Source organism: Ammodytes marinus (assembly GCF_949987685.1).
Source record: "Ammodytes marinus genome assembly, chromosome: 4".
In the NCBI taxonomy this organism is placed as follows: Eukaryota; Metazoa; Chordata; class Actinopteri; order Uranoscopiformes; family Ammodytidae; genus Ammodytes; species Ammodytes marinus.
Window position 1 is genome coordinate 31,828,041 of NC_137233.1, and position 26,043 is coordinate 31,854,083.

Here is a 26,043-nt window from a genome sequence, read left to right on the forward strand (position 1 = left end):
AATCACCGTATGTCCCACATTACCTGAACTCACCCTATGATTATCATGCAGCAAAATCCACATAGGAGAAACGGGCAGAACGTGGCACACCAAAGAAAAATACAAAGAAATTGTTTAAAAAGGAAACATCTTGCATATAAGTTTTCCCACACCTAGGATGCAGCCCTAAAGACAGACAGCAGGGGGCACACTCTTCCTTCCTTTATAAAATCAGTTGACATGTACACTGGCCGGCCACTTTATTAGGTACACCTGTTCAATGGCTTATAAAAACAAATAGCTAATCAGCCAATCACATGGCAGCAACTCAATGCATTCAGGCATGTAGACGTGGTAAAGACAACGTGCTGAAGTCAAACCGAGCATCAGAATGGGGAAGAAAGGGGGTTTAGGTGACTTTGAACGTGGCATGGTTGATGGTGCGCGGCAGGATGGATCCATCATCCGACCTCAAAGTCGGGGTAGACGGATCTGCTCCGAGTTGACGAGTAGGAAGTCTGACTTTAAACGGCGTTCCAGTTGTATTTTCCTAATAGGAGATTGGGGGAAAAAAATACGACTTCACAGTTTTGGGAGGTCTGATATCAGAAATGACAACTGGGGAAATCCTCCACTTCCGAGTTGTATGGAATGCAGCATACAGTATGTCTCAGAGCTCAGTGAGGGCTCAGTCCTCAGCTTCCCTGAGGGAGTAAGCTGGGGACAGAAGACTGCTGTGCTGTGCTGAAGATGGAAGGGTTAGTCCATCTACAGAACACACATTACTGGAAAGGTAGATCACATTACCCCCTCAGTTTCTTACACATGGTATGGAACAATCAGGAACTATAAAAAGCCTCTGGTTCAGTTGTATTATTCATGAAACAATACTTTGTGCAGGATTGACCTGGGCTGATGGCACAGTGGTAAGAGCGTCCCCATAGTGACTTGAGTGGTTTGAGTCTGACCCAGGTCAGTTCTCTGCATGTCTTCCACTCTTTTGAGAGACCTTTTGAATGAGATTTTTGAGAAAAACAAGCAATAGTTTTTTTCTTTGATAAATAAAGATTGAAAAGGTGTACAACAAAGGATGTGGAGGTCAGACCACTGAGTGATGCAGACACAGTGCATGGCAACATGAACAGATTCTCTAAACTCCAAACATGGTTCATTTGTATTCACGCTCCTTGCAGAATAAACTCTGAGCCTTTTAAAGAATAGTACTGAATGTTTTCTTCCTCCACTGTTGTTGTGGATGTGTTTGCTCTTACTGACACTTGTGCTGAGTGTGTGCATGTGTGGTTCTGCTGAGTTCCGCTATACTAGATGTATGCTCCCTCCCAACCTGCAGATTGGGTATTTTGTGCCTGCTCATCTCCCCTCTCTCTCTCTCTCTCTCTCTCTCTCTCTCTCTCTCTCTCTCTCCCTCCCTCTTTCTCTCTCTCTCCCTCCCTCTCTCTCGGTTCCCTGGCTATAAATGCCACACAGTCAAGAGAGTGCTATCCTGCAGAGGAGCTCAAGTTTAAGTCGGAGAAAGACAAAATAGAGGCCTGCAGTTATCTTCCCCTGGCTGTGAGTAACACACTTTAGTCGTATGTATTTACACAGAGCAGAGTGTATCATTTACAGTAGAGCATGACATCACTGTGCATGTACTGTACCTTTAATGTCCGTGACTTTGGGTTGGCAGGGGAACATGACTCAGCTGTTTGGGCTTAGAGCCTCACTGAACCATGTAATGCAGCAGAAATATTAACAGAGAGCCGTCTGTTTTCATGGTCTTCAAAAGAAACGTAGTATTTCTCACAGGGCCATTGTTTAAAGGGACAGTTCAGTATTTTTGAAGTGGGGTTGTATGAGGTTGTACTTACGTAAAGTTAGTGTGTTAACATTATGGAGATGGCGGTCAACGCAGTCACGATAAGGAGTTTGGGGGAGAAGTCTTGGTATAAGTTAGCTAGTACTGTTGCAGAGGGGACCAGTTTTTTCTCTCCACATACACTGTATATAAATTTACCTAAAAAGAAACGTTCAATGCACGCTAAATTCATGCTGTTTTTCACTGCTTTAGTAAGCCGCCAGGTAGCTGTTTATTTTTGCACTTTATTTCAGGCGTAGTTTGGCCATTGTATAACTACGCCAATTTGCGTGGATGCAATCTAGCGTATCACTCTGCCAATCAGCCGACTCAAAGCTACAGCGGCTTATTCAAAAAACACAAGAAAACAAATAGCCTACAATGATTTTAAAATTGACGACAACTAGGCCTACCTGTAATTGTAGAAGATGTGTGCTTGTTGGTCCGCCAGATTTTTAGCGGCCTGATTAGCGAACAGAGCGAGTGGCTCGGAACAATGACGTTTCATTCGTCCACCAGTCAGAAGCCGGCGCATGACACGTCACGACCAAACGTTATTGAATTGGTTGGCAGATCCAGAGTGGCAATGGGCTGATCCAATAGTTTTAAACTTCAACAGACACCCGCCTTCAAGTGAGTTAACGTTTGCCAATTGAGTGATTCCAGACCTTCTGTACAAATGAAATTAAGTACGATGGTCTGGTAGGACCAGGCTAGCTTTTCGGGGTAGTTCAAACGATAGTCCGCCTGGTCACTAGGCCTATATTCCACAGAACGATATAGGCCTGAGACAGCTGCTAGTTTCACTGAATCAAAACATCAATACTTTGTACAAGAGTGGCACAAGTCAGCGTTAGCATTTTTCAACGGAGGATTCTAAAAAAAACACTGCCAAATAAGCCAGACCATGGTACCCAACCCTAAGGTAAGATAAATACCCACAACAAACTGAAACGACATACCAAACGTAATGCAGATTGTTCGTGAGGCGCTGACATCCTCTGTTTCTGAAAGGAAAGTCCGGGTCCGTGGGCATGGGATTACAGTTCATACAACTGCACTACCAGGTAGCTTGTGCTCTTTCTCAGAGGCTTCTCCCCTTGTAATGTCCTAAGGGGGGGATAAATGACTGACTGGGGTTTTTCTTTTTTTCAGAAAGGTGTTGGTGGAGAAAAAAAGAGGGGTTGTTTTTTTCATAATTTGGGAGTCTCTTGCCACACCGGGGACCCAGATTGTGTTGAATAACCATGAAAAAGTGCATTTTGCTCAATAGGTGACCTTTAATGTTACACTCCCTGAAACACACATTAGGCATACAGAGACAAAATTCCTGCTGACTGATGTTTGTTTGATTGCAGGCTGATCCTCTGTGATACCACCTAGTCAGCATGTAAAGAGGGATGCCCCCCCCCCCCAATCTGTTGTGCTGTGGGTCAGCAGACAGGGTATTAGTGTTTGGGTTTTTGGAATCTGTGGGGGTGACCCGACCCTGGTTTTGGTACTCTGGGTCCACCCTCATATAGGCTGCTTTCATGGTTAAACTATTCAACCTTGCTGGTGCATACACTGTCCGTCTGAACCTACACGTTTGTGCGCCAAAATTGTTCATTTCATATTGAAAGTTATTGAAAGTTGTACAAAATATGTCAAACAACATGTAAATATTATATAAAAAATATGTTCAGTCGGTCAAAGATGCGTTGAATGTCAGAAGATGTGTGTGTGTGTGTGTGTGTGTGTGTGTGTGTGTGTGAGAGTAGTTTTTTTAGTAAACCTGATCAGTTGGGGTGGACAGTATCTAGGAAATTATTGATCTAAATTATTGATCTAAGCTGCTGCTCTGTTTCTCCTGTGTAGACCCTGTGCTCTCTGTATAAGCTCTGATCATGGCTGTAAACCTTCTGAAGAATGCTTATGGGGAAGGTAAGATGTCATTTTCTGCAACTATGTCACTGGGTTGAGGTGGGGATACTGTAACAAGACAAGAGTAAATACTTCACATTTTTGAAGGGTGCTTTTTTTTTTATTAAATGTTGTCCACATCAAACTTTTTTTTTTGAAAAACAATAACCTTCTTCCCACAACAGGTAAAGATACCAGTTCATGGGATGGACAACTTTTATACTATATCATTCTTACCTGTTACTATGTATTTCACAAATATTTCAGACACCCCTAAAGTGGACCGTATCATCTCAACCTTGTCTCACTAGCCTCGAACAAGCAATGCAGACAGTAATGTTCGTAGCTAGCTAGCTTTTTAGCCAAATCGATTCACTTTCTTACCTTTGTGATTCCTGAATAAGATTGCGTTAAGTGTCTAAGGATGAATGCTAATGTTCGCTAGCTGATAGCGCACCCTTTTCATTTCTAATTTTGGACTAGCATTGCATTGCCAATATAAAATGAAATGTTTGTTAATAATAAATAAAGACATTTCCACCACAAATGTTATTCTTCCCCCTCAATGTTGAAACAAAATCCATGCCCATGCTTAGCAATGATCAGATTTTATACTTTTCTCATGTTTGTGTGATAAATTATAAAGCTAATACCAGCAGACCGGAAACATGGTGAAACAGCTAGCGTGTTGCTGTCCATGTCTGACTATCAGCACCTGTGAATATAAGCCTAATGAGCTGTCTCCTGGCCATACCCTTTATCATCAATCTTCTCATCTTACTTGTTAAAAATAAAATCCTTTATCCTACTGACAAAATGTTTTGTATGGTCCAACTTAACTAAAGTAGCTCTTGTATTTGAATGTATCTCAGTAAAAAAACGTGACATTATGCATTCCCTTTCCAGAGCAGCTGGAATTTTGGGAGCTGACGGAGAATGGAGGGAGTCAGTGGAAGGTGGAGGAAATGCCAGGTGACTGTGGCTACGACTTCTGCATCGACGGAGTGACCAAATACTTTGCAACCTCTTTTGAGTGAGCGATTATTACTGTATTTGTGGAATGTGTCTTTATTCAAAATCCTTACAAAAACAATTTATGTACTGCTCAACACAAACTACACTCTGTATCTACTGGCCCAGACGTGTGTACACTTTAATAAAGTTGGTCAAAATGAGATGAGTGGTTTTCATGTAACAATCTTGTTTTCTGACCAAAATAGGCTGTGTCTGAAGAGACAGGTGATCGACTTGTTAGCAGAGGGTTACTCTTGCGAACAGTTGGATGCTCAGCCTGCCGTCACAGTGGAAGACTGGTAAGACTTCCCATGTGCCTACAAGCTCCTTTTCTGTAAGTGACTCCTCTCCATGTAATAATGAATGACACATTCCTACAGGTACTGTGGCAGGTCGGACTGTGGCTGCAGCTACCAGATGAACGTGTGTCTGCTGGATGAGAACCAGGAGCTCATACAGGAGTTCAAACCGGAGCCGGTGACTCTCGACCCTGACGTTGATGACTGCTCGTGGAAACAGGTAGCCTACACAGAGAGGCCCATGCTCTGTACATTAAAGGACACATATTAATGCTCATTTTCAGGTTCAGCATTGTAATTTGGGTTGATATTAGAAACTGTTTTCATAGTGTCCCAAACACATTTGTATTTGTCACAGTGCCGTTGCTGAATCTCCTCTTTACAACCTCTGTCTGAAACACTCTGTTTCAGAGCCCTGTCTCTCTCTCTCCATCAAGCCCCTCCTTATGAAAGTCCAGTATGCTGCCAGTTAGATTCAGATTGATATGACATTGTCAAAAAGTAATGTCCATTCTATACATTGTAATTGTAATAATATTATTATTTTTATTATTATTATTATTATTATTATTATTATTATTATTATTATTATTATTATTATTATTATTATTATTATTATTATTATTATTATTATTATCATTATTATTATTATTATTATTATTATTATTATTATTATTATTAATTCCATGACAGCCACTCACCATTGTAAGGACATTTCTTTCTCTTAGGAGTTTTCGGTATAGGTATGAATAAATCCTTCCCATTAAGATCACAGTGGTTATCTCTCTCTCTCGCTCTCTCTCTCTCAACTTCAGGTCAACCATACGTTTTTAGACTACGGCCCCGGAATGCGTTTCATCTCCTTTGAACACGGAGGACAAGACACCAACTTCTGGGATGGCTGGTTCGGAGTGCGGGTCACTGGGAGCTCTGTGACGGTCCAGGTCTGACCCAAAGGAAGAAGGCTACTAAGAAGTTAGGACTACTGTCAGGTGGACCAAGGCGGGGATAGATGGTAAAATAAGGGCTCAAGGGGGGACAGAGTGTAGCATAGGTTTTTAAAGGTTTGACCAGAACCAGCTTTATGCCTTATGCACTCAGCTTACACCTCTGTATATTATGCACTCTGCAGTTCTTGCACTGGAAACATATACTGCTGCTACCAAGACAATACTGACAATCTGTAAAAAACAAAAACATATAGAGAACACCATATCTGCTTTACTAACTTCAGAATATTAAAAATACTGATTGCATCACCGTTATTAATTATGATCTATTAACGACTTCCTCACAGGGGCCTACCCGGGTGTAGAACTAAATAATGTGTTTGAAGGGCGGAGTTGTTGTAAACAGTCAAACGGTGTATTGTTCAAATTGAAATGAGAATGATTAAATAAATGGTCCACTACATCTCTTGCTGATTTGTCAAGTTGAATTTGTACACCTGAGAGTATCTTTTAAGCCCATACAACATGGACGCTGCGTACTGTAAAGTAGTTTGGTCTAATTATAGATTATAGCTCCAGAGGCTCACCAGATAAAACTGATAGTAAAACACAGTAGTTAATGTGGTAGAAATTATGAAAAAAAAGGTATTATGGAGTTAAGGAAACTGTGGGATCAGAGGGAATACACATTAAAGATGGCTGATCGAGTGACAACAATGGCCAATCACATTTGCTATTTTTGTCCCCTTTAAAAGTAAAGTCAGCGATTTTAGAGAGTTTTTAAAAAAGACTAAAATTACTTTGTCAAAATCAGTGAAATCTCCTCACAATCCGTACTGTGTGCACGCTGAAAAAGAATCTGGAGGCATTCAAATTTGAATCATACTTCATTGAAATTTGGCCGGAAGTAGGTAGACGGGCGGAGCCAGGCTAATTTGAACATGATCTAATAATAGAATGCTGATCATTGTTTCAACTGTCCACTTACATTTAGATCCAAATGAGCTAAATGAGAATTCAAATGGACTTTATTGGTCTGAAAACAGCATGATATAAAGAAATGAAGGAAGACCCATTATGTTTCATGTTTTACTTTTATACTGTATAGGACAAGCAGACACCATCAAACGAAGACAGGCATTTAAAAAAAGACTTGCTTTTATTTAAATTAAATGTAATGAAATAAATATAACTCAAGTGGAAGTGGACGACATACTGCACTAAATAATATAAAATAAATATTTTACAGTAATCAGACATAAATAAAAATTGTTTAGATGATCTTGACAATGGGGTTTTGTTCATGTGCAGGCCAGTTGGCACGTGCACGCAAGGTCAAAAGACAGTGTTCATAGCACCATTAACACTGGCATATTAAAGCGGCTACGAGTAACATTTAAATATCTTTTAAACAGCCTCATGTTTCCTCTGATAATCATAAATTACCTTTAACAGCAAACGAGACCATCAGTGCAAAGAAAGACGTTTTTATATAGTTTTTATTACTGCGTTTGGTCTGGTCGCACACCCAGTTCGATTTTCGGTTTGCTCGTGCAGGCTCTATGGTCACATATCCGTATTGGTCGCAGATTTCAGTGTGGAGCAGCAACGCAATTTGAGAAAGCCTATCCCTCCAGGTGAGGGAAGGGGAGCGGGAGCCTTGTTTGAGACAGTTATTTGTCGTCATTATGACTAATAACGGGGCTGAACCATCAAAGAAAAAAAAGAGAATGCAATGAAGAAAAGCTAAAAGGGAGAGTGATATGGGCTACGGGTGGGACGAGGGCGTTGCCAAGCAACGTGTATACAATTTCACGAGAGCGAAACTAGACTGCAGTGTTTACTCCTAAATGAATGAGCGGTTGGTACTAACACATAGTTTGCTTTGCTTCACCATCATCAGATAACCATTATCTGAAATAGTCATTATTTACATCAACAACACAAACACATTACCTCATCGTGATCCATACAAACTGCCGTCTCTCGTTCATTCGCTTTCTGTGAGGACACGTAATCTTTCAGCTCCGTGAGAGAGAGTAGTTAGGTGACGCTGCTGCATCAACTCATTGCAATCAGGTGTGTGTAGCACTGACTCTCATTAGTTGATGCAGTGTCAAAACCACTCTCACGGAGCCGAAAAGAGTCCTCACACTTTCAACACACGGACATGCACTATATTGCGCCCTTCTCAGTTCACACTTGCACGCCTGGCACGAGCTAGAAAACAGCTTTGGGCGTCGTAAAAATACTACCGCTTTTGTCCAAAGGGGACGCCAACGTGCCATGTTACTCATAGTGGCTTTACGGGGACTATGTTTTGAAGCTACTTTAATCTACTTGGATCACTGAAAAACACCTCAGACTTTCAACAGTAGCTATTTTTAAGGTTCACTGTGAGATTATCTTTGATCTAGTTGCAGTCCTGTTGGCAATACAATTTACACATTGCAGTCTCATGTCAAAAGTATGTAAACTTTCCAGATATAATTCGACCATTTAAAAAGGCAACTGTCTTTCACATGAGCATATTTGTTATGGTTGGAAGTCAGGCGCTGATTGGATGTTTTTTCAGAGAAAACTTGCTTTTCCAAGAATCTTAGAACGTGTTTCAGACATGAGACAACTTCTAGTGATGGTCTGACGATGTCAGTGTACTCTTCCAATATGTCACATTAGTGGGATAATGTAAACATGTGTAACAATGTACAGTCCCAGGACATAATTAAAATGGGGACATTTCCACCGGATTACCCATTCAAAATGTCACCTATTGGCTGTGAAGTTAATGCACATGAGCCTACAGTGGACACTGGGACTTAACTTACACCAGAAAGCTACATTCATATTTTAAGCCAGCAAAAATACGTTATATGTGGTCTATGGGCAACACATTTAATTATTAATTTTACTGTAGCATTGAAAAAGGCAGTGTTAGCCTCATTGAACAATATGTTTCTTTGTGCAGTCTTAAGGGAACGAAAATGACTTCTTGCAACTTTATCGATTTCTATGCATATCCCGATAGTTATGAATGATATATTTAATAACTGGTATCCCTTTTATGAGGTCTTGGACCAGCTGAGAGCTGATTGAGAGTTGATAACCTTTTCCAGTCTTCAGCTCTCAATACTGGGGCTTGTTTGATTGGGTAAATATACAGCTCAAAAGCAGATATTTTTGACCGTACTGAAACAAATAACATCAATGCTGCTCAGTTCAACCCTTATATTGATGTTATAAAGACTGATATTTGAGCAAAGGAAACGCCAGTGACCTTAAGGCAAGACACTGCAGGTGAAAAGGGTAACACTTTTAACTTATCATGAAACTTTGCCAGTTGGTAACTTAATACTTAGGTTATTTTTTTTTTAAATGTGCATATGCAAATTTGGTAAAATCTAACTAATAATGCATACATTTGCATCTCTTTAAAAACCAAACATCTAGATATTGGATGAAGCCAGAGTTAAAATCTTTATTACATTCTTACAACATATTACAGTCCAAAGTTTTTACAGAAAAGATTTTGGATACAGCCTTTTTTCATTGTATTAAATAAAAAATACTATGTACAGGTCTTAAAAATGCATTTTCAGCATGTTTTTTTTAGAGGAAAATGTACAATAAATCAGACAATGAACATATGAACAAATCCATCTGTAATAACCTTCAGAATAGTGCTAAGGATGATTATGAAAAGTTTAGTTGATACTTTCAAATGTAAGATTTTTGGTATTAAAAAAAAACTAATGTTGAGATAATAGCTGTTAAATCTGGTTGTATAGGAGAAAAATAGACGCAAACAGACAAGGTTTAGTCAAATAAACACCTAAATGTACATTTTGGACATTTTATTTTATTCTAGTATAAAAGAAGACATGTTATAGGAGCAAAATGGACCAAAATATCAAATTGACCAGTGCTTGAAAAAACATTTTTTTTTGGTCTGCAGTTTCTGCCTGTAATAACAAAACTCACTAGCATGTTGAGGTGACATAGTCAGGAATCTGAGTCTGTAAAAAAAATCAAGAGCAAAGATTGTCTTATTGAACATGCACGTGTGTGTGTGTGTTGTGTGTGTGTTTGTGTGTGTGTGTGTGAGCGAGTGGTGGTGTGTCTTGTGTTAGTGTGCGTATATGGTGGTTTTGGAGGGATACAGGTCCCGGTCTAGATGAAAGAGGAAGGCAAAACTAGGCAGGACTGGTTGTCATTCTCCTTGGGACTGCATCTGTTTACAGAAGGCCTCGAACTGCTGCTGCTCCAGCTCTGTCATCACTTTGTTCAAGGCATAAATCTGTACATAAGTAAAGGGCACAATGTAGACAGACACAATTGAGTATGCACGAGTGATTATGTGGAGTAATGCAACAGATAATAAACACACACTAGTATATCCTCCCTTCGGCTGGTTTCAGACAAGGGGTATTGAACTGTAGGAGATATCAACCACTGGTTCTTGTTCAATAGCAACCGAGAACATTTCAGTAATGGGATATTTGAGAGGGATTTGTGTGTTGCTAAAATATGAGAGAAGAGTAAAGGAGCCCTCTTTTCTTATCACCACAAAAGGTACAATTACATTTTTTTACAGGAGCATCTTTTTAGGGGCGGGTCAAATAACATTATGACTCTTAGGTGATGTAGGGCAGGCTTTATAGGGATTGGGGTAGTTCTAAAGAATGACCCAAAATAGAAATTCTCAGCAATCTATTCCAATTTTATTAATGGAAGACATGATATGATATGAAATAACACTGCTGTGCTTTGTTTTTACCTCAGTATAGGGGTATTTTGCTGCTAGTCTATAGTAAAATAAAGTTTGAGGTTTCAAAACAGTGCGCCGCCTCACCTCTGCCCTCTGTCGTTGTTTGAGCTCCTGCTGTGCAGACTTCTGCCGGGCTCGGTCTCCTCTGGTCGGGGTAGAGTTCAGCTTTGGTTTGTCTTTACGGCAGGCCGGCTCCATGGTGACAGTCCTCCAATCAACCTGGGATTGTTTGGATGAGAAACGTGAAATGTTTGACAATGTGTCACTTGCTGCAAAGTAGCCTAGTACCTTTACACCTGAACCAGTTCTGAATGTAGGCCTATTAGTGATTTAAATAACGAATGCCGAGTGTCGATGATGTGTTGAGTAGGAAAACTGATAACAGTTTATTTCAGGTGTTATGTCGTGTTTTGTTGTGGCCGCAAGCTATCGAGAAAGGGTGTTGTCTACTGGCAACGTTAGCGTTCCCAAAGTGTACTTCCTAGAATACTTATGCTACGTCGCCCAGCTAAAAAGAAAGAAGAATAAAAAGACCCGCTCTCTAGTCAGCCTGGTTCTGATCCATAGATAGTACAATAAAGTTCTGACCGCACATGCTTGGTCCTCAATTACACGTTAGCTAGTCTCACATATCTGCTGCACTGTTAGCCAGTGTTAGCTAGCCAGCTGCCTATAACATTCAAACTTACAATAAAATGTGATTCCGTATAATGGCCCACTTACCCGTGAATTATAAATGGCGGAAAAATCGTAATATTTTTTTTGATAGACGTTAAGTTCGGTAGTAAGTTGTCTGTAGCTAGCTACTAGCCACTCAAAACAGCTGTTCCCCAGGTGTCACCAATAAACAAATCCGAGTTTTGCAGCGAAGCGGTTGGGCAAAGGTTCCGGCTCTATGACATTGGTTCCGCTCCCTTTTTCAGTCAGCTTCTGTTGAACAGTGCAGGATGAACTTTCTATGTATTTTGCGTTAAAGAAAAATAAGGAGGGGGGAGCCCAGAAGAGTCTGCACTTTATTGACTGTGTTTAAAAGAACAAACATGAATGGATACATTCATTTATAAACATCTTAAAGGTGGATATTTACAGACCTTATACATTATTAACCAGGAAAGATGCCCCCCCCCCCCCTCAACTAGGTCTGACCACAACGTGTCGCTCTTGTCTAATAGTCCAGTTACATTCATTTAGAGTGCACGAGTTCGCACTACGTCATTCAGATTTGTTGGGCATGTGACATCCTTTAATAGGCTACTGACCATGTGTGTATCTGACTCTGCACAAAGAAATGTATTGTTAAATGAGGCTAACACTGCCTTTTTCAATGGGGTAGAGGGGCTAATCTTTGATTTTCTATGCAATGTCTAGCCCACTGTATCTACTGATTCAATAGTTGAGAAAACTTGCTATCCCCCAATCTTCTACTTACTGTATTTTTTCCTTTTAATACATGATTAAGTATCTTGTGAGGCAAACCATTCATCCCAACAATAGCAGGGCACTTGTATTTGTAGAACACAATACACAGAGTTGTACAACACATTTTCAAACACTGCAATGTGTCTTTTTTGCAGAACCTCCAGAGAAAGTAGAGTTTGTTGGAGAACAGAATGGAAAAGCTATACTTCCAGCTGCACAGAGGTCTGACGTTCAGGTGCAACCGTTTGCTTTCTGATGATGTGCAGTGGTTACTTCAGACTAGTTTTCTTTTCTGCAGCAGACAACAAGGTGAAGTTGGAACACTTTTGTTGGCCACACTCACCTCCCTGATGTACCCAGGGGGCAAAGTGATTTTATGGACATGGAGCGTTGTAAAAGGTTGCTCACCAAAAATGACATCTAGGACCTTCCACGATCACAACCTGGGTGGACAACCTTGTCAACAAGCTGCTGGAAAGCTACAGCGGGCCGACTCAGCAAATCAGAACCACAATGGGGGTGAATGGGGATGGGCTAATGGGGAATTTTTTGAACTTATAGATATCATTATGAAACGTTGCCAGTTGATTACTGACATTAAAACAACAACTTTTTGTATTACAGTATTTTCCAAAATTTTTTAATAAATATGAAAATCATCAATATCTTACTAATGATGCGTACATTTGCATATCTGCAAAGCCCCAAAATCTAGATGTTGGAAGAAAACAAAGTCAATTTGTTTTTAAATTTTGAAAACAAAACAAGTGTCCAACTGCCTGAAGACTTTCCTAATCACAGTTCAAATTTTATCAATAACCCATAGAAAATAATTTTTTTACACAGTTACATTTCATGTGCCATGGACCAAAAGTGTCCTTTTGGAGTCTCCAGCTGGTATTTTAGGAAACGGCTAGACATTCCCTCGGAAAAAACAGTGTAAAAAATTAATTTTCTATGGGTTATTGATCAAATTTGAACCGTGATTAGGAAAGGCTTCAGGCAGTTGGACACTTGTTTTGTTTTCAAAATGTAAAAACAAATTGACTCTGATTTTGTCCAACATCTAGATTTTGGGGCTTTGCAGATATGCAAATGTACGCGTCATTAGTAAGATATTGATGATTTTTCATATTTATTCAAACTTTTTGGAAAATACTGTAATACAAAAAGTTGTTGTTTTAATGTCAGTAATCAACTTGCAAAGTTTCACAATGATATCTATAAGTTTAAAAAATTAGCCCACCCCCATTCGCTTAAAACAGTGGTTGATTTGCTCTATGTGGGCCCCCTGTAGCTTTCTAGCAGATTGTTGATAAGGTTGTCCACCCAGGTTGGGATCCTGGAAGGTCCTGGATATCATTTCTGGTGAACAACCTTTTACAATGCTCCATGTCTGTTAAAAAAAAAAAAAAGGGGGGTTTTGCCCCCTAGGTAATGACTGGATTTTAGAAGATGCTGCTCATCATTATTTGTGCCATACAGGGACCAGAACAACAAAAAATAAATGAGAAACTCAACGAATGGAAACAGTTACGTCATTTTGCATAGGAAGGATCGTTGTGGATATCTGTAATTCAGTTTTGACTAATCAAAATGTAACCATAGTAAGAATTATATTGTTGAGATCTGTTTTTTTTGTTGTTGTTTTTTTATTTATTTTTATTAACGCCTTGCCATATAGCCTACAGGTATTACATGTTTTTAAACATAGGCTCCTTGAAACCTAGGCTAGGACTTCTCCCACCACTGAAAGTTTGACAGATCAAAGAAAGGCAGGCCTAAGAATAAATAATCAATATTAGGCTAAAGCCTATTCAGAAAATGGACCTCGGTAGCTGTATTTGCACAAAAACATATCGTCCTCTGCTTATATGCACTATTCTTTGTGCAAAAATATGAATTGATGCTATTTGATCCGTTTATTCCCAGCCAGCCCTCAAGGCTCGACCCAACCCCTCAGATGAACAGCGCTAGACCGGACCTGCGCTGCGCTCTGCTGGACGGCAGCAGAACCGCAGCTTATCAACCACATTTTTTATGATTACATTTTTTTTATGAAAAAAGGGGGGTCCCTCACTCACTATGATCACACCGCCGTGTTTCGCGTGAACACCCCACTCTGCCTTTTTATTGGTGTATTTTTTTGTAACGCGGGGATGGGCACCATTCTGCAGGAGCGACAATGCCCGGAGAGGCTCTCCATCATCAGGGAGAGGGAATGGAAGAGGAAGGCGTCGTGGAGCAACAACAACAGGCCTAATGTGGCCAGCAGGTAGCGGGAGTTATTCATGGGTATTCGATGCGAGTGGTGGAGACAGAGACGCTGCAGTAAGCTATCTCTGGAACGCTCTTACAGCACGGAGAGAGATACTGCTTAATAACGCATGCACTTCATATTGTCTTTACAGAAGAGAACCGTCATGTCGGCACTGCTGATCACGGAATGTGGCCTTATATTGCTTCTATATTTATTTTCTGTTTGATCATGTTATTTTGGTCATTGGCAACGTTTAATATTTAATAGTAGTATGTTTTATTCCCCAAGCAATACAATGGGCAGGCGGCAGTCACAAAGGAAGCTGCAGGCGCCACAGTGTTCGCTCCCAAGTCAAGAAAATAATAATGAGAAGGTGAGTGTGAAGTCGATTACAACTGGAACGATGAAATCGATCTAGACAAATAATTGGCAGGCATTTTTGTTAGGCTACAATGTTTTATATGACTTAGGTTATAGCTTCCATACCACAATGTCAGTTTTTGTACAGGTCACTTGAATGTGTGCAGGAATAACTCGGCTCTCTTTACCACAGAGATTGCAGCACAGAAGGAAGCACAAGTCGAACACGCCCCCGACCAAGTGCAATTCTTCACAACACAAGTGAGGCTGTTGCTGTTTGTGCAAATGAAATGTCAATCCATTATGTGGTGCCTGGAAGTACATTTAACATTTAAAAAACAAACAAAAAAATTGTACAATAGGCCTATTTGTAGTAGACATACTGTATTAGCCTACACATACAACCGTATGATGACAAGCCAAACGAAAATGCATGACACAAAATCAAAATACATCGAAAAAAAGTTGATTAAGCCTATCAGGTCCAAACAACTCTCTGTATTTCTCAGTATGGCAGCCTTTAAAAACTGCATGGTGTTGCCCCCGACACTGGCGCAGGAGCTCAGATAAATCCCAAGAGCCCAAGAAATGTTTCAGTTGTTGATTCTACTGCTAAGAGAAAACCTGGACGTACAGCAGAAGGAATAAAATCCGTTCTTCACGATCATCGAAGAATCACCTCTGTCTGTATTATGTAGATGCGCCAACAGTGTTGTTGTAATTCATCAGAATTCCTCATGGGGGCAACAGAAGTTACTCACTATAGCTTTAACTGTGTAAGTTTAACAAAACAATTGTGTTGCCTTTGCCAATTTTGGAAATCGATCCATAAAACAAGCAACATATGGGTAAATGAAAAACAAAAGCAACTGGATAAGATAACAACATAGTTTGCTTTCCCCTCTATAGTGCTCAGGGAACTTCAGAGTCAAAGTCCCACGCACTGTCCCCTGATGAGGACCGGATGGAGCCAGTAAAGGTGCATCCCCCCAGAGAACACAAGCACACTGCTGCTCTGAGAGGCAGGGGACACACCACAGCCTCACACTGCCACCAGAGCCTGTCTGGGTCCACTCCTGACCTGCTGGACAAACCACCTCCACCACACCCAGACACAGCAGCTCTGAGCGGGCATGGAGAAGGAGACAGTGACACCGACCTGTCAGAGTCAGAGAGACTCCCTGCTTCAACTTCTGTTAGGGTTCCTCCACAGCTGGAGCTGAGGCCAGAGGTACAGTATGTATGCTAATAAAGTGCAATAGTGCGTACATAAATACAGCTCTGTATTCTAGTTAATATGCAATAATACCTGCACACACACACACACACGTCTGATGTGCATAACATGTGCTATAGGGCATTGTGTAATATATCTAAGCATTCAGCACTTTATACACTTGTGCAATAAGGAGGAGGGTATAATAACACTTTTTATACCTTAGCACTTATATTCACTCACACACACACAGACACACACACACACACGCACACACACACATAACCTATACAAGTTACATTCAGTAACCATCGGGCAAATATTTGTTCGGCCCCAAAGATCCTGGTTTGTCAGGAGCAACATTGTCTATTGTTTGTCTGTCTGTTTGTTGTACTCTTTTACTGTTATTTCTCTTATTGATCGATTGTGTTGGAACTTGTTCATTTAAACATCATCCTGCCAAAAAGACTAAAGATGTCAATTAGCCAACAGCTATTTATCTGGCATAAATTCATGAATGTTCATCAGTATGCACTGTCCCTATTTTAAATTAAAACAAATCAAATCAAATCTCAGGTAATCGATGCGGAGGACTGCTGCTCTCACAGGCCCAGAGGACGTGCCAGACGTGGGTTTGACTTCCCAGACTCCCTCCCTCCTCCCTTCAACTCCTGGAGCCTGGCTCAGCTGGCCGTCTTCTACAACACAGAGGGCCGGGGCGCCCCTCGGCCCAGACCTGTGGGGCCTTTGGAAAGGTAGAACACAAGGATACTAAGCACATCCGTAACCTAAGACATGGGCATGGAATAGTTCATCCAATTACATAAAAATAAAAATAAGTTTAATAAATAGCAACGTTTCGGTACTAGACCATCATCAGGCAAAAAAGTTCTCAGTTCTCAGTATAGGCCTGACTGTTTGTAGATATCTATCAGTGGGTGGATGTGGCAGGAGGTGATCCATATCTCTATTCTCACTTTGACCTTCTCTGGGAAAGGTACATGGACGGGCTGCTGAAGCTGGAGTGGAGGCAGATTCAGACTGTCCAGGAGGAGAGCGGGGGGAAGACTGGGCTGTCAGAAGGTCCTATGTCTACCTCCTGCCACAGGGCGCATGCTGCTGCCGCTGCTGCCGGGGCCTCGGCTCGCCTCAGCTCTCCTAAGTGTATCCTCCAGTGTCAGCGCTCCTTCCCCCTCACCTTCCTCTCCTCTCTGGCCAGCCACTCTGCCCTGCTGTCGGGCTGTGCCTGTACCCTCTGTCGGATACGATACTCTGCATTCAGCTCATCCTGCTGCCGCCTCGGCCGTCAGTCCAGGCAGAGTCCCACTCCGGAGGGCGGGAGGGCGTCTCTGCCCAAGAGGAGCTACAGCGAGAGCAGGGTGCATCCCTCCCCCTCCTCGGACAGGACAGGTAGGACTGTAGGGATAATAACTATGTCCACTTATTGTGAGATAGAAATAGAAGTGAGGAACTCAATATTTTTCTGACCTTGATATTGCCGTTTACATGCGTGTTGGTTTAGATCAGGAAGAGATATTTTTAGCCAGTGGCATTTCTACTTTCCTCCCGTCTGCTGATGTAACACTTTAACACGTTCTTAACCCTTTTTTCAAAGGACACGTTTTTAAAGGACTTTTAAACATTTATTTTATAGCTATGAACTATTTATGTGTGAATTATCGTTTTTAATGCCCATATGATTGTTTCCATTGCCTATTGCGCTGACAATATATTAATCGACGTGCCCACTGCCTAGAAGCCGTTGATATTTTTTTCAAATTTCAATTCCAAAATGTTGAACATTCTTAAGAATTAAAAATTCCTCTTAGAATTATTCTGCTGTATAACCATTCTATCAGTTGCATAAAATGGTCTTAGAGTGATGTGTCAGCAATAATATTGTTTATCATGATATTTTCTGGGGAAAATATATTGTGCAACAAATTGTGTTTTATCGTGCCAGGCCTACGGACGGGCTCGGCACCATCGCCCCGAGCTCCGCGGTCCGGCAGCCCAGCCAGGGCCAACGGTCACCTGAGGAGAATGCAAGCCACGGGCAATATCCGCATCCCCCTTCAAGAAGGTGCTAACACCAAGTCTACTACTAAGTCCACTGCCAGGGACTCCAGTGTTGGTGCTGCTGGGAGTAGTCAGCCTTTGGGAGCACGGAGGGATATGATGGACACTTACTACAGGACAGGGGAGTTCAGGATGCAGAGGAGGAGTGGCTCAGAGCAGAGCAGAGGGGGAGCAGAGAGACACAGAGGAGCGTCAGAGAAAAGACGCAGCGGCTCGGAGTGTAGGAGAGGAGGAGGAGCAGAGCGGCTTAGAGATCAGGACATCAAACCAGAAGCTGTCACTGCTATAATGGACAATTTACCTGGGTCCAAGAACGGCTCAGTAAAGAGACCGAACAGACCCAAACAGGTTGAATTTGTTACATAAAAGTTAACACGAGTACTGTAATGCCTCGTTTCCACTGAGCACGGCAAGGTTCGTCAGGTGCACGGTCACCCCTAGATCTGGCTTGTGTTTCCACTGCCAACAGCACCCTTTACTTGGTAGGCGGGGTGAACCGTATGCTTGCAGTCAGAGTCTAGGGGTCAAAGCCGTTGAAAGGTGCTGACTGCAGCAGCTACGTACCTATCATGACATCATAGCAGAGGGACACAGTGTAGCCCGCTGATTAACTCAATGAAGAGGAAACACGACACAATATACATAGAGCTGTTCGGACATTTTTAAACACAAGACCCTTCACTCTTGCCGAGGCGATTACACACACAGGTTTATCTCACACGGAAATGATTCTGTCGACCAATCAACGGACTGCAGTGTGAAGCTCAACCCTTCTGGTACGCTTTGGGACAGCTTGGTACCCCAACAAAAGGGTGAAAAAAATAGGTGCGGCGCGGTTGGCTTATTTTGGTACCCATTTTCAACTGTTGACAGTGGAAATGCAATAAAAGCGTACCGTTCAGTGGAAACGAGGCTTAAGCGCAATCGATCTGCCACATTAACGGTGCTTACATTTTATATTTGATCATGAATGTATATTCTCAGTCAGTTTTTCTATCAGGTTGACAAGAGTGTAGCTAGAATGTAGATGTAATCTTTTCACCAATGGATGTTATGTTTGGCCATAATAACTCAGCCTATTATATCCAATGATGTAGTTGCTGTCAAATAAGCTAATGCAACGACGGATGTTCACTTGCACCGTCGATCTTGACATAATTCGTATGAACATTGGGGATATCCGTATTAAAATATTTATTTTTACTGATTTTAAGTCAACCCAGGAAGCATCTGTCAGCACAAAACATTACATTTGTATGCAAATTTGTATTCAGTTTTTTTCTTTATCATAAAAGTTGACATGCAACAATGACACATATCATACTGTATAACAATGTCATCACAATTATGTCAGTTTGAAAGGCCACACAACAAAAGTCGCACCATTCTTTTCCTGAGTAAATTATAGAGGCATCACAAGGGTCATGTTGTTGGTGCTGTAATGTGTGTTTCATTTGAAAATAATCACGTCCTGTACTAAATTGATAGAATCTATTACTGTAGACTGATAGCACGGGTCTTTTATTTATTTTTTATTTTTTTAAATAAAATGCTTCACACTGCCATGGTGGGGCTGGATATGGTCTGACTGTTGATGTATTTTGCAGGTCTATGAAGCATATAGCGACATGTCAGCAGAAACACGATGCAAATACAGAACCGCACACATTAGTAGAGACATCCCCACATTAACGTCTGATGGATGGACCTCATACAAAACATTTATAGGCACTTGACTCACAGCCATATTTTCACCAAACCACATAGTCCTACCATACGTTCGGATAAGCTAGCCTAATATATAGGCCAGTATAGGCTTTTTATGTATGTGATCAGAAAGCTGCTCTTTTGGATACACATAGCCTTCAATTGTTTTCTACTTCTTAATGCTGCCTTGAAATGATAAGAAATAAAGGCGACTAAATTGCTAAAATAGAGGGCAAACAAATCTAAAGATAAACTTGGTGATATCAAACAAGGTTATTTAGTTATATAGGCCTATAGTAGGCTAGGCTAGTTTCACTGGGTTATACTCCTTAGATAATGTGGTATAAATAAAATGATAGCCTACATTTCTAAACCATAAATCTACGTGGAGCACAAATTTGTTCTAACAAATCCAAATAAAAGCTTTCACCAGAAGAAATGGAAGACACTCATAGGGGACTGGGAGGTGTACAGAAGAACATAACATATTTTGAGTGTACCTAGTTGTGTATGACATCTGGATGGCTCTGGACCGTTTGTGGGGAATTATTATCATGCGGCACATGGATGATCCGTTCCGCTTCCAGGCATTGTTTCGGGCCGGACGTATTTTTGTAGCCACACCGCCGCCATGGACGCTGTGTCCCAGCGTGTTTTGGAGTATTTGACAGAAGTCGAGGAGGCAGCCGAGGATGTTCTCACCACGAAACAACAGGTGACTAAATATGAACTTGGATACAGTCAGCTGTTTATAAAATGCAGAGCGCGGCGATATCGCCGCTAACGGGACATTAGGTGACAAAGTTAGCAGCTAAGCCAACTGGCTCCACGCTAGCCAGCCCCTTTCTTTATATGTCCATCCATTGCCAGCCCTTATAGTTACATTACCAGATTATTGTGTCTATTTGAGTGAAATGAACTGAACTCTTTGGGAGTAATGCATTGGTAGCTCTGCTGACAAGACTTCAAAATTACGTTAACTGACAAGAAGAAAAATCAAACATTGGGGAGGCAACTATGCCCTAAATACAATCCTTAGCTGCTTAATAAGATAGTAGAATCTCCATTCCTATTTTTCTCTTTGACCTTATGGGGTATTATTTAGTGTAAATTGGTGAGGGGCATACAACTATGAGAAAACAACATAGCAGGATGTGAGCTAAAAAAAGGGTCTCTGTATGTTATCTTGTGTATGACTACAATCTGATATTAACGACTCTATGGTTACGTTTTTCTCATCAATCCAAATAGTTAGACAATTACTTTCACTTGTTTTCCCCCTTTCTCATCCGTTAAAGTTGCACTATGCAGTTTCAAGTGAGTTTTTAGTTTATATTTATTATTTTATTACATTTGCAGAGCATGCAGTTCATTTAGTGTACATGGGATTTTTGTTGTTGAATCATTCTAGCATCATAAAAAATATATAATTTAAGGCACCTGAAAACAAATGTAAGCCCTAAAGCCTAGAATATGACTGTAAACCAAACTGTAGGCCCTGCTGCTTTAAACAACAACAGTGAAACAGTCAATTGTCCGGTAGCCTTCTAACTTCAAACAGTGTTCCAGGGATCACATTTTCATGTGAGGAAAGTTTATTTATTCAGTTATGAGAATAGAACATGCTCACTTCATTGACACACCCAAAGTTACACAATGCACCTTTAATGAAAATGTAACTGTCTGTTGGCATTTCAGATAGTGGACCTGGACACAAAGAGAAACAAGAACAGAGAGGCCTTGAACGCACTGAAAAATGAAATGCCTGATTCAGGTGAGTGAGAACATCTGGGTATTTTTTTAGCATGCTGCATCTGACCACGTGAATTGGGACATCCTAAATCTCTTTCTACCATACTAAATAGCAGGGAAGTATGGGGGATTGAAACGCACCCTTGGGCTTGGCAATGTGTGTTCTGTGTCACTCAGCTGTTACTCCACATCTCGCCTCACACATTAAAAACAGTAATATCATATTACAAGTATTGGCTGAGATGATTTCACTGTGGATTCAACAGTTTAGTATGTTGATACTTATGAGTCGGGTGTACATGTGTTTTGCTGGCGTCTGATATGATTTTATGCATTGCTTGTTGTTTGCAGAGAAAGTGAAGGTTTGCTTTGGAAACATGTTCATCAAATTTCCCAAATCGAAGACAACGGAGATGATTCAGAAAGGTAAAAAAAAATAAAAAATCAGTTGATCAAAACTAAATGAATTGGGAAGATGTCCCCTCTACATCTCTATGAATAGTTGTCTTGTACACACTGTTGCTACGTATGAGCTCATCCTAAATTCTTTTTGCTCTTTATTTTTCTTTACCTGTAGACCAAGAGCAGCTGGACAAGGAGATAAATGACCTTCGCAAAGCACTGAAAGCAAAAGTCAACCATCTCAATGTGATACAAGGTATGCAAAATCATTAGGGATGAGTTTTATGAAATACAATAGCGCTATAAAAGTGGTATGTTGATGGTTGTCTGTGACTTTGTGAGCGACAGAAGCTGGCAACTTCCCTAGCCTTTTTTCTTTGGCCGTGTTGTTGACAATGGTTTTTGGCCTCAGAGCGCTGTCTGCTTTGCTCCTGTTGGTTTACATCATGGAAACAGAGCAAGTCGTCGTGGGAGGTTAACAAATAATCGGTAACACTTTATAATAACTATCCGTTGTAACTCGTTAATAGATCATTAGTAAACTCTTAATTAATGATTATTAATGATTTGTTAAGTGTTTGTTTGCAGTTTGTTAAGGATTTATAACAATGGTAGATAGTTAATAGCTTAATAATTGAATCAGTTCATCTGGGAGGTAATCCGAGATTAACTGATCACGTCACGTTCAAGTCCATGGCATGCACAGTGTGTATTGAGTTTATTTAAAAATATTTGAAAATGGGGCTGCCCTCAGTTGCCCATGCACTGTGTATAGTCTATAGCCTATTTCAGCCTCGTCGGTATCTCGGATTACCTCCCAGATGAACTGATTCAATTATTAAGCTATTAACTATCTACCATTGTTATAAATCCTTAACAAACTGCTAACAAACACTTAACAAATCATTAATAATCATTATTTAAGAGTTTACTAATGATCTATTAACGAGTTACAACGGATAGTTATTATAAAGTGTTACCAAATAATCTAACACGCTAGTCTCTCTCAGAACATCGTGAGGTGTCATAGTTGTCCTCCACTGTCACACTACACGAGATAAAACAAACCCTGCGTTCTAAATCACATACTCTTTCTTTTTACTACGCTACATAGTACAGAAGATGTTAAGGGCCACAGGAGAGAAAAAAATCAGATAAGGAGGATTTTATTTCATTATGTTGTGAAATATCAGGAATAAAGACGAATGCTCCAAAATGCTATTGGAGTTAGTTGGGCATTTATGTATTTTCAGCATACTACAATTGACGTGCATGTATTGGGACATCCCAAATCTTTTTTTTGGCATACTAAATAGTAGGGAAGTATGGGAATTGAAACACAGGGAAACTATTGCCTCGTTTCCACCGAGTAGAGAGGGTCGGATCGGAGCGATTCGGTCCGGGTAGTTTGGCTTTTCATTTGGCAAAAGTTGGGTAGGGTACGGATATAAGCGCACCTAACCGCTCTGAGCCGCTCCTAATTTCGGAACTCCTCCGTTGGGGTACCAGCCGCCTGAAAGGGTGCCGAAAAGGCGGAGCTACACACTGCCGTCCGTTGATGGGTCGAAAGAATCATTTCCGCATTAAATCGCCGTGTGTCTTCACCTCGGCAAGAGTGAAGAGATGTGTGTAGCGAAAATGTTGGCGCAGCACTGTTTATTGTGTGGTGTTTTTCCTCTTCATTAAATAATCATATCAGTGGGCTACACTCACGGACCTATAAAAGGTAAAAGGCTACACTGGGTCCCGCTGCTACGATGTCACCATAGTTACATAGCTGCCGCGGCCAGCGCTGTTCGCTCACTGACTGCACCGAGCCGTCTCTGTGCATGGTTTTACCGGCGTAATACACTCAAGACACCGGGGGAATAAAGCGTCCGGTTTGGCCAAGCAAAAACAAGAGACCGCTGGCTTGACCACATAGCAAGCCCCATACTTTGACCCATATTCTGGCGGCGGCTATCGCAGTCCAGCCTAAACCCCACCCTACCAGTAAGGGTCGGCGGTGGAAACAACTCCCAGATTGTTGAAAGCGAGCTGTCCCGCTCTGAGCCGCTCCGACCCGACCCGCTCTACTCGGTGGAAACTAGGCATATATTGCCCTCTAATGTTCCCGACACGAATTACAGCGTCACGTATGTGATTAAGGCCTCTATATACCTGTTAATATTTACTTGGGACATGATAGCTGAAGTTAAGGCTGTGTTCTGTAAGGCCACCATGATGTGTTTTTCTCTTTGTTTACAGGGAAACCGGAGCTGAGAGGCTACAATCTTTCTCCCCTGTCCTCTGATGAAATCAAAGCTATAAACAGCCTTATAAAGAGATGACGTATGTAAATATTGAAATAAAAAATATTGTCTCAAGATATTACATTTTACAAAAGCAAAATTTAAGGCAGAAAGTGTAATAAGTCATTCCTTCTTTCCTCCCACTGTCCCTCCAACATGTTGAAGCCATCTCGGTGAGCTGTCCAGATGCAGTAGCACGTTAGTTTGGAGTCTTAGCCACTGCCTTTCATTTAGCATTTGTCTTGTTTTTTTTTATTTGTCAATCTATAGCTGGTTCTATGGCTGTTGTGCTCAGTAGCTGCTGGCCTCACCATTACAACTAGCAGGGGTAGGGGTTGTTCACTGCTAGTCACACACACGGCAAGTTTTCAAATTCTAGACATTTCAAATAAATGTATGAGAAAACATACTAACAACAAAATGTTTTTTTTTTATTGTCCGTCGGTTGTCATCATGGGAACATTATATTCTTCATATCATTTCGACTTCTCAAAATAAAGAAACATCTTTTAAAAATGTTTCTTGCATATTTGGACTCATTTCTAGCGTTGTTGCCATGCATACAGAGCTGGAGAGCTAACTTTGGTTGGTATAATCTCATAAACAATAGGACTGACAACCAGAGCAATACAGATTACATGCAAGTTGTTTAAAGAGATTTTATTAAAAACCTAAAACTAAAACTCTTTCAAAAAAAAATATGAATGTCCATTGCTATGTGGAATTGGACGGTACAACAGTTTGACTCCAGTAGGCCTTTAGTTTGGAGTGGGAACTCGGGCCATGTAGTGGGAGACTGGCCACAAGGAGGCAGTACAAGTGTACAGCAGAAGGACAAAGTCATGATTCACTTTCCCTGCGTTCCAATAACCATACTTCCCTACTATTTAGTATGCCAGAAAAAGATTTCGGATGTCCTAATACATGCATGTCAATTGTAGTATGCTGAAAATACTTAGATGCCCCACTAACTCCAATAGTATTTTACAGTATTCATCTTCATTCTTGACATTTTCTTCCTTATCTGATTTTATTTTCTCTCCTGAGGCCCTAAAACGCTTCTGTACTTTAGTATGCTGTGTAGTAAAAAGAAAAAGTAGGGCCTATGTGATTTGGAACGCAGGGAAAGTGCCTTAAACAGCTTCAAAATAGGCCTCCAACCCATTGGTGTTCCAGTTTTACTCAGTTGCTTAGACATGCTAAATGAAACCAGGATCCACTTGATTGACTGTTTTACACAGATGTTTTGGATTAATTTTTAAGTAGGGCTGTCAAATTAACGCGTTAATTTCGATTAATTAATCACAGAATAATTAACGCGATTAAAAAAAATTAACGCAGATTAATCGCACTTCTATAATGCCCTTTGACCTGGTGCAAAAGTGGTGCGCAGCTGCACTGAGCTGCACCTGTAGCTTGCTTACATGGCCCGCACGGGTGAAAGGGAGAAAAGTAAAGAGAGAAGCAGGGGAAAGGGCGGGGCCGAGGGCTCTATGGACGGTTTATGGGATGCTTCGGGCAAATAAGCATGAAGGTAGGAAGACATCTTACTTTATTCTCCGCAGTGTCTGTGCATTATTGATTTAGTTGGGGCAACAATATAGGTTCAAAACAGTATCTCTCAATCTTCCTCCGTGTGTCTCAATTTTGTTTGCTAGCTGTCTCAACTCCCGCGTAAACGGACACCCGCCCTGTGTGTGTGTGTGTCAATATTTTTGCCTATGAGTACGACGATGGTGAATGAATCGGCATAGGCATCTGTGGCAGTGCAGCGCTGTCTGTTGTGG

At 41.0% G+C, this 26,043-nt stretch overlaps 3 protein-coding genes across 3 annotated transcripts; 2 read left to right on the forward strand and 1 right to left on the reverse strand.

The window, feature by feature from the left end:
• Positions 1-1,509: 1,509 nt before the first annotated feature.
• Positions 1,510-6,212, forward strand: fbxo2 (F-box protein 2). Its single transcript, XM_080025483.1, has 6 exons — positions 1,510-1,551; positions 3,695-3,760; positions 4,646-4,772; positions 4,960-5,052; positions 5,134-5,272; positions 5,868-6,212. Exons 2-6 carry the CDS (start codon positions 3,724-3,726, stop codon positions 6,000-6,002), a joined length of 531 nt encoding a protein of 176 aa, XP_079881609.1. The 5' UTR covers positions 1,510-1,551; positions 3,695-3,723; the 3' UTR covers positions 6,003-6,212.
• Positions 6,213-9,512: 3,300 nt separating this feature from the next.
• On the reverse strand, positions 9,513-11,605 carry svbp (small vasohibin binding protein). Its single transcript, XM_080026269.1, has 3 exons — positions 11,494-11,605; positions 10,855-10,989; positions 9,513-10,299 (listed from the first exon to the last, which is right to left on the reverse strand). Exons 2-3 carry the CDS (start codon positions 10,966-10,968, stop codon positions 10,213-10,215), a joined length of 201 nt encoding a protein of 66 aa, XP_079882395.1. The 5' UTR covers positions 10,969-10,989; positions 11,494-11,605; the 3' UTR covers positions 9,513-10,212.
• Positions 11,606-20,437: 8,832 nt separating this feature from the next.
• Positions 20,438-24,766, forward strand: pdrg1 (p53 and DNA-damage regulated 1). The gene is made up of 6 exons (XM_080026875.1): positions 20,438-20,526; positions 21,510-21,585; positions 21,915-21,989; positions 22,141-22,221; positions 24,213-24,296; positions 24,422-24,766. Exons 1-5 carry the CDS (start codon positions 20,443-20,445, stop codon positions 24,293-24,295), a joined length of 399 nt encoding a protein of 132 aa, XP_079883001.1. The 5' UTR covers positions 20,438-20,442; the 3' UTR covers position 24,296; positions 24,422-24,766.
• The last annotated feature ends 1,277 nt before the right edge of the window (positions 24,767-26,043 follow it).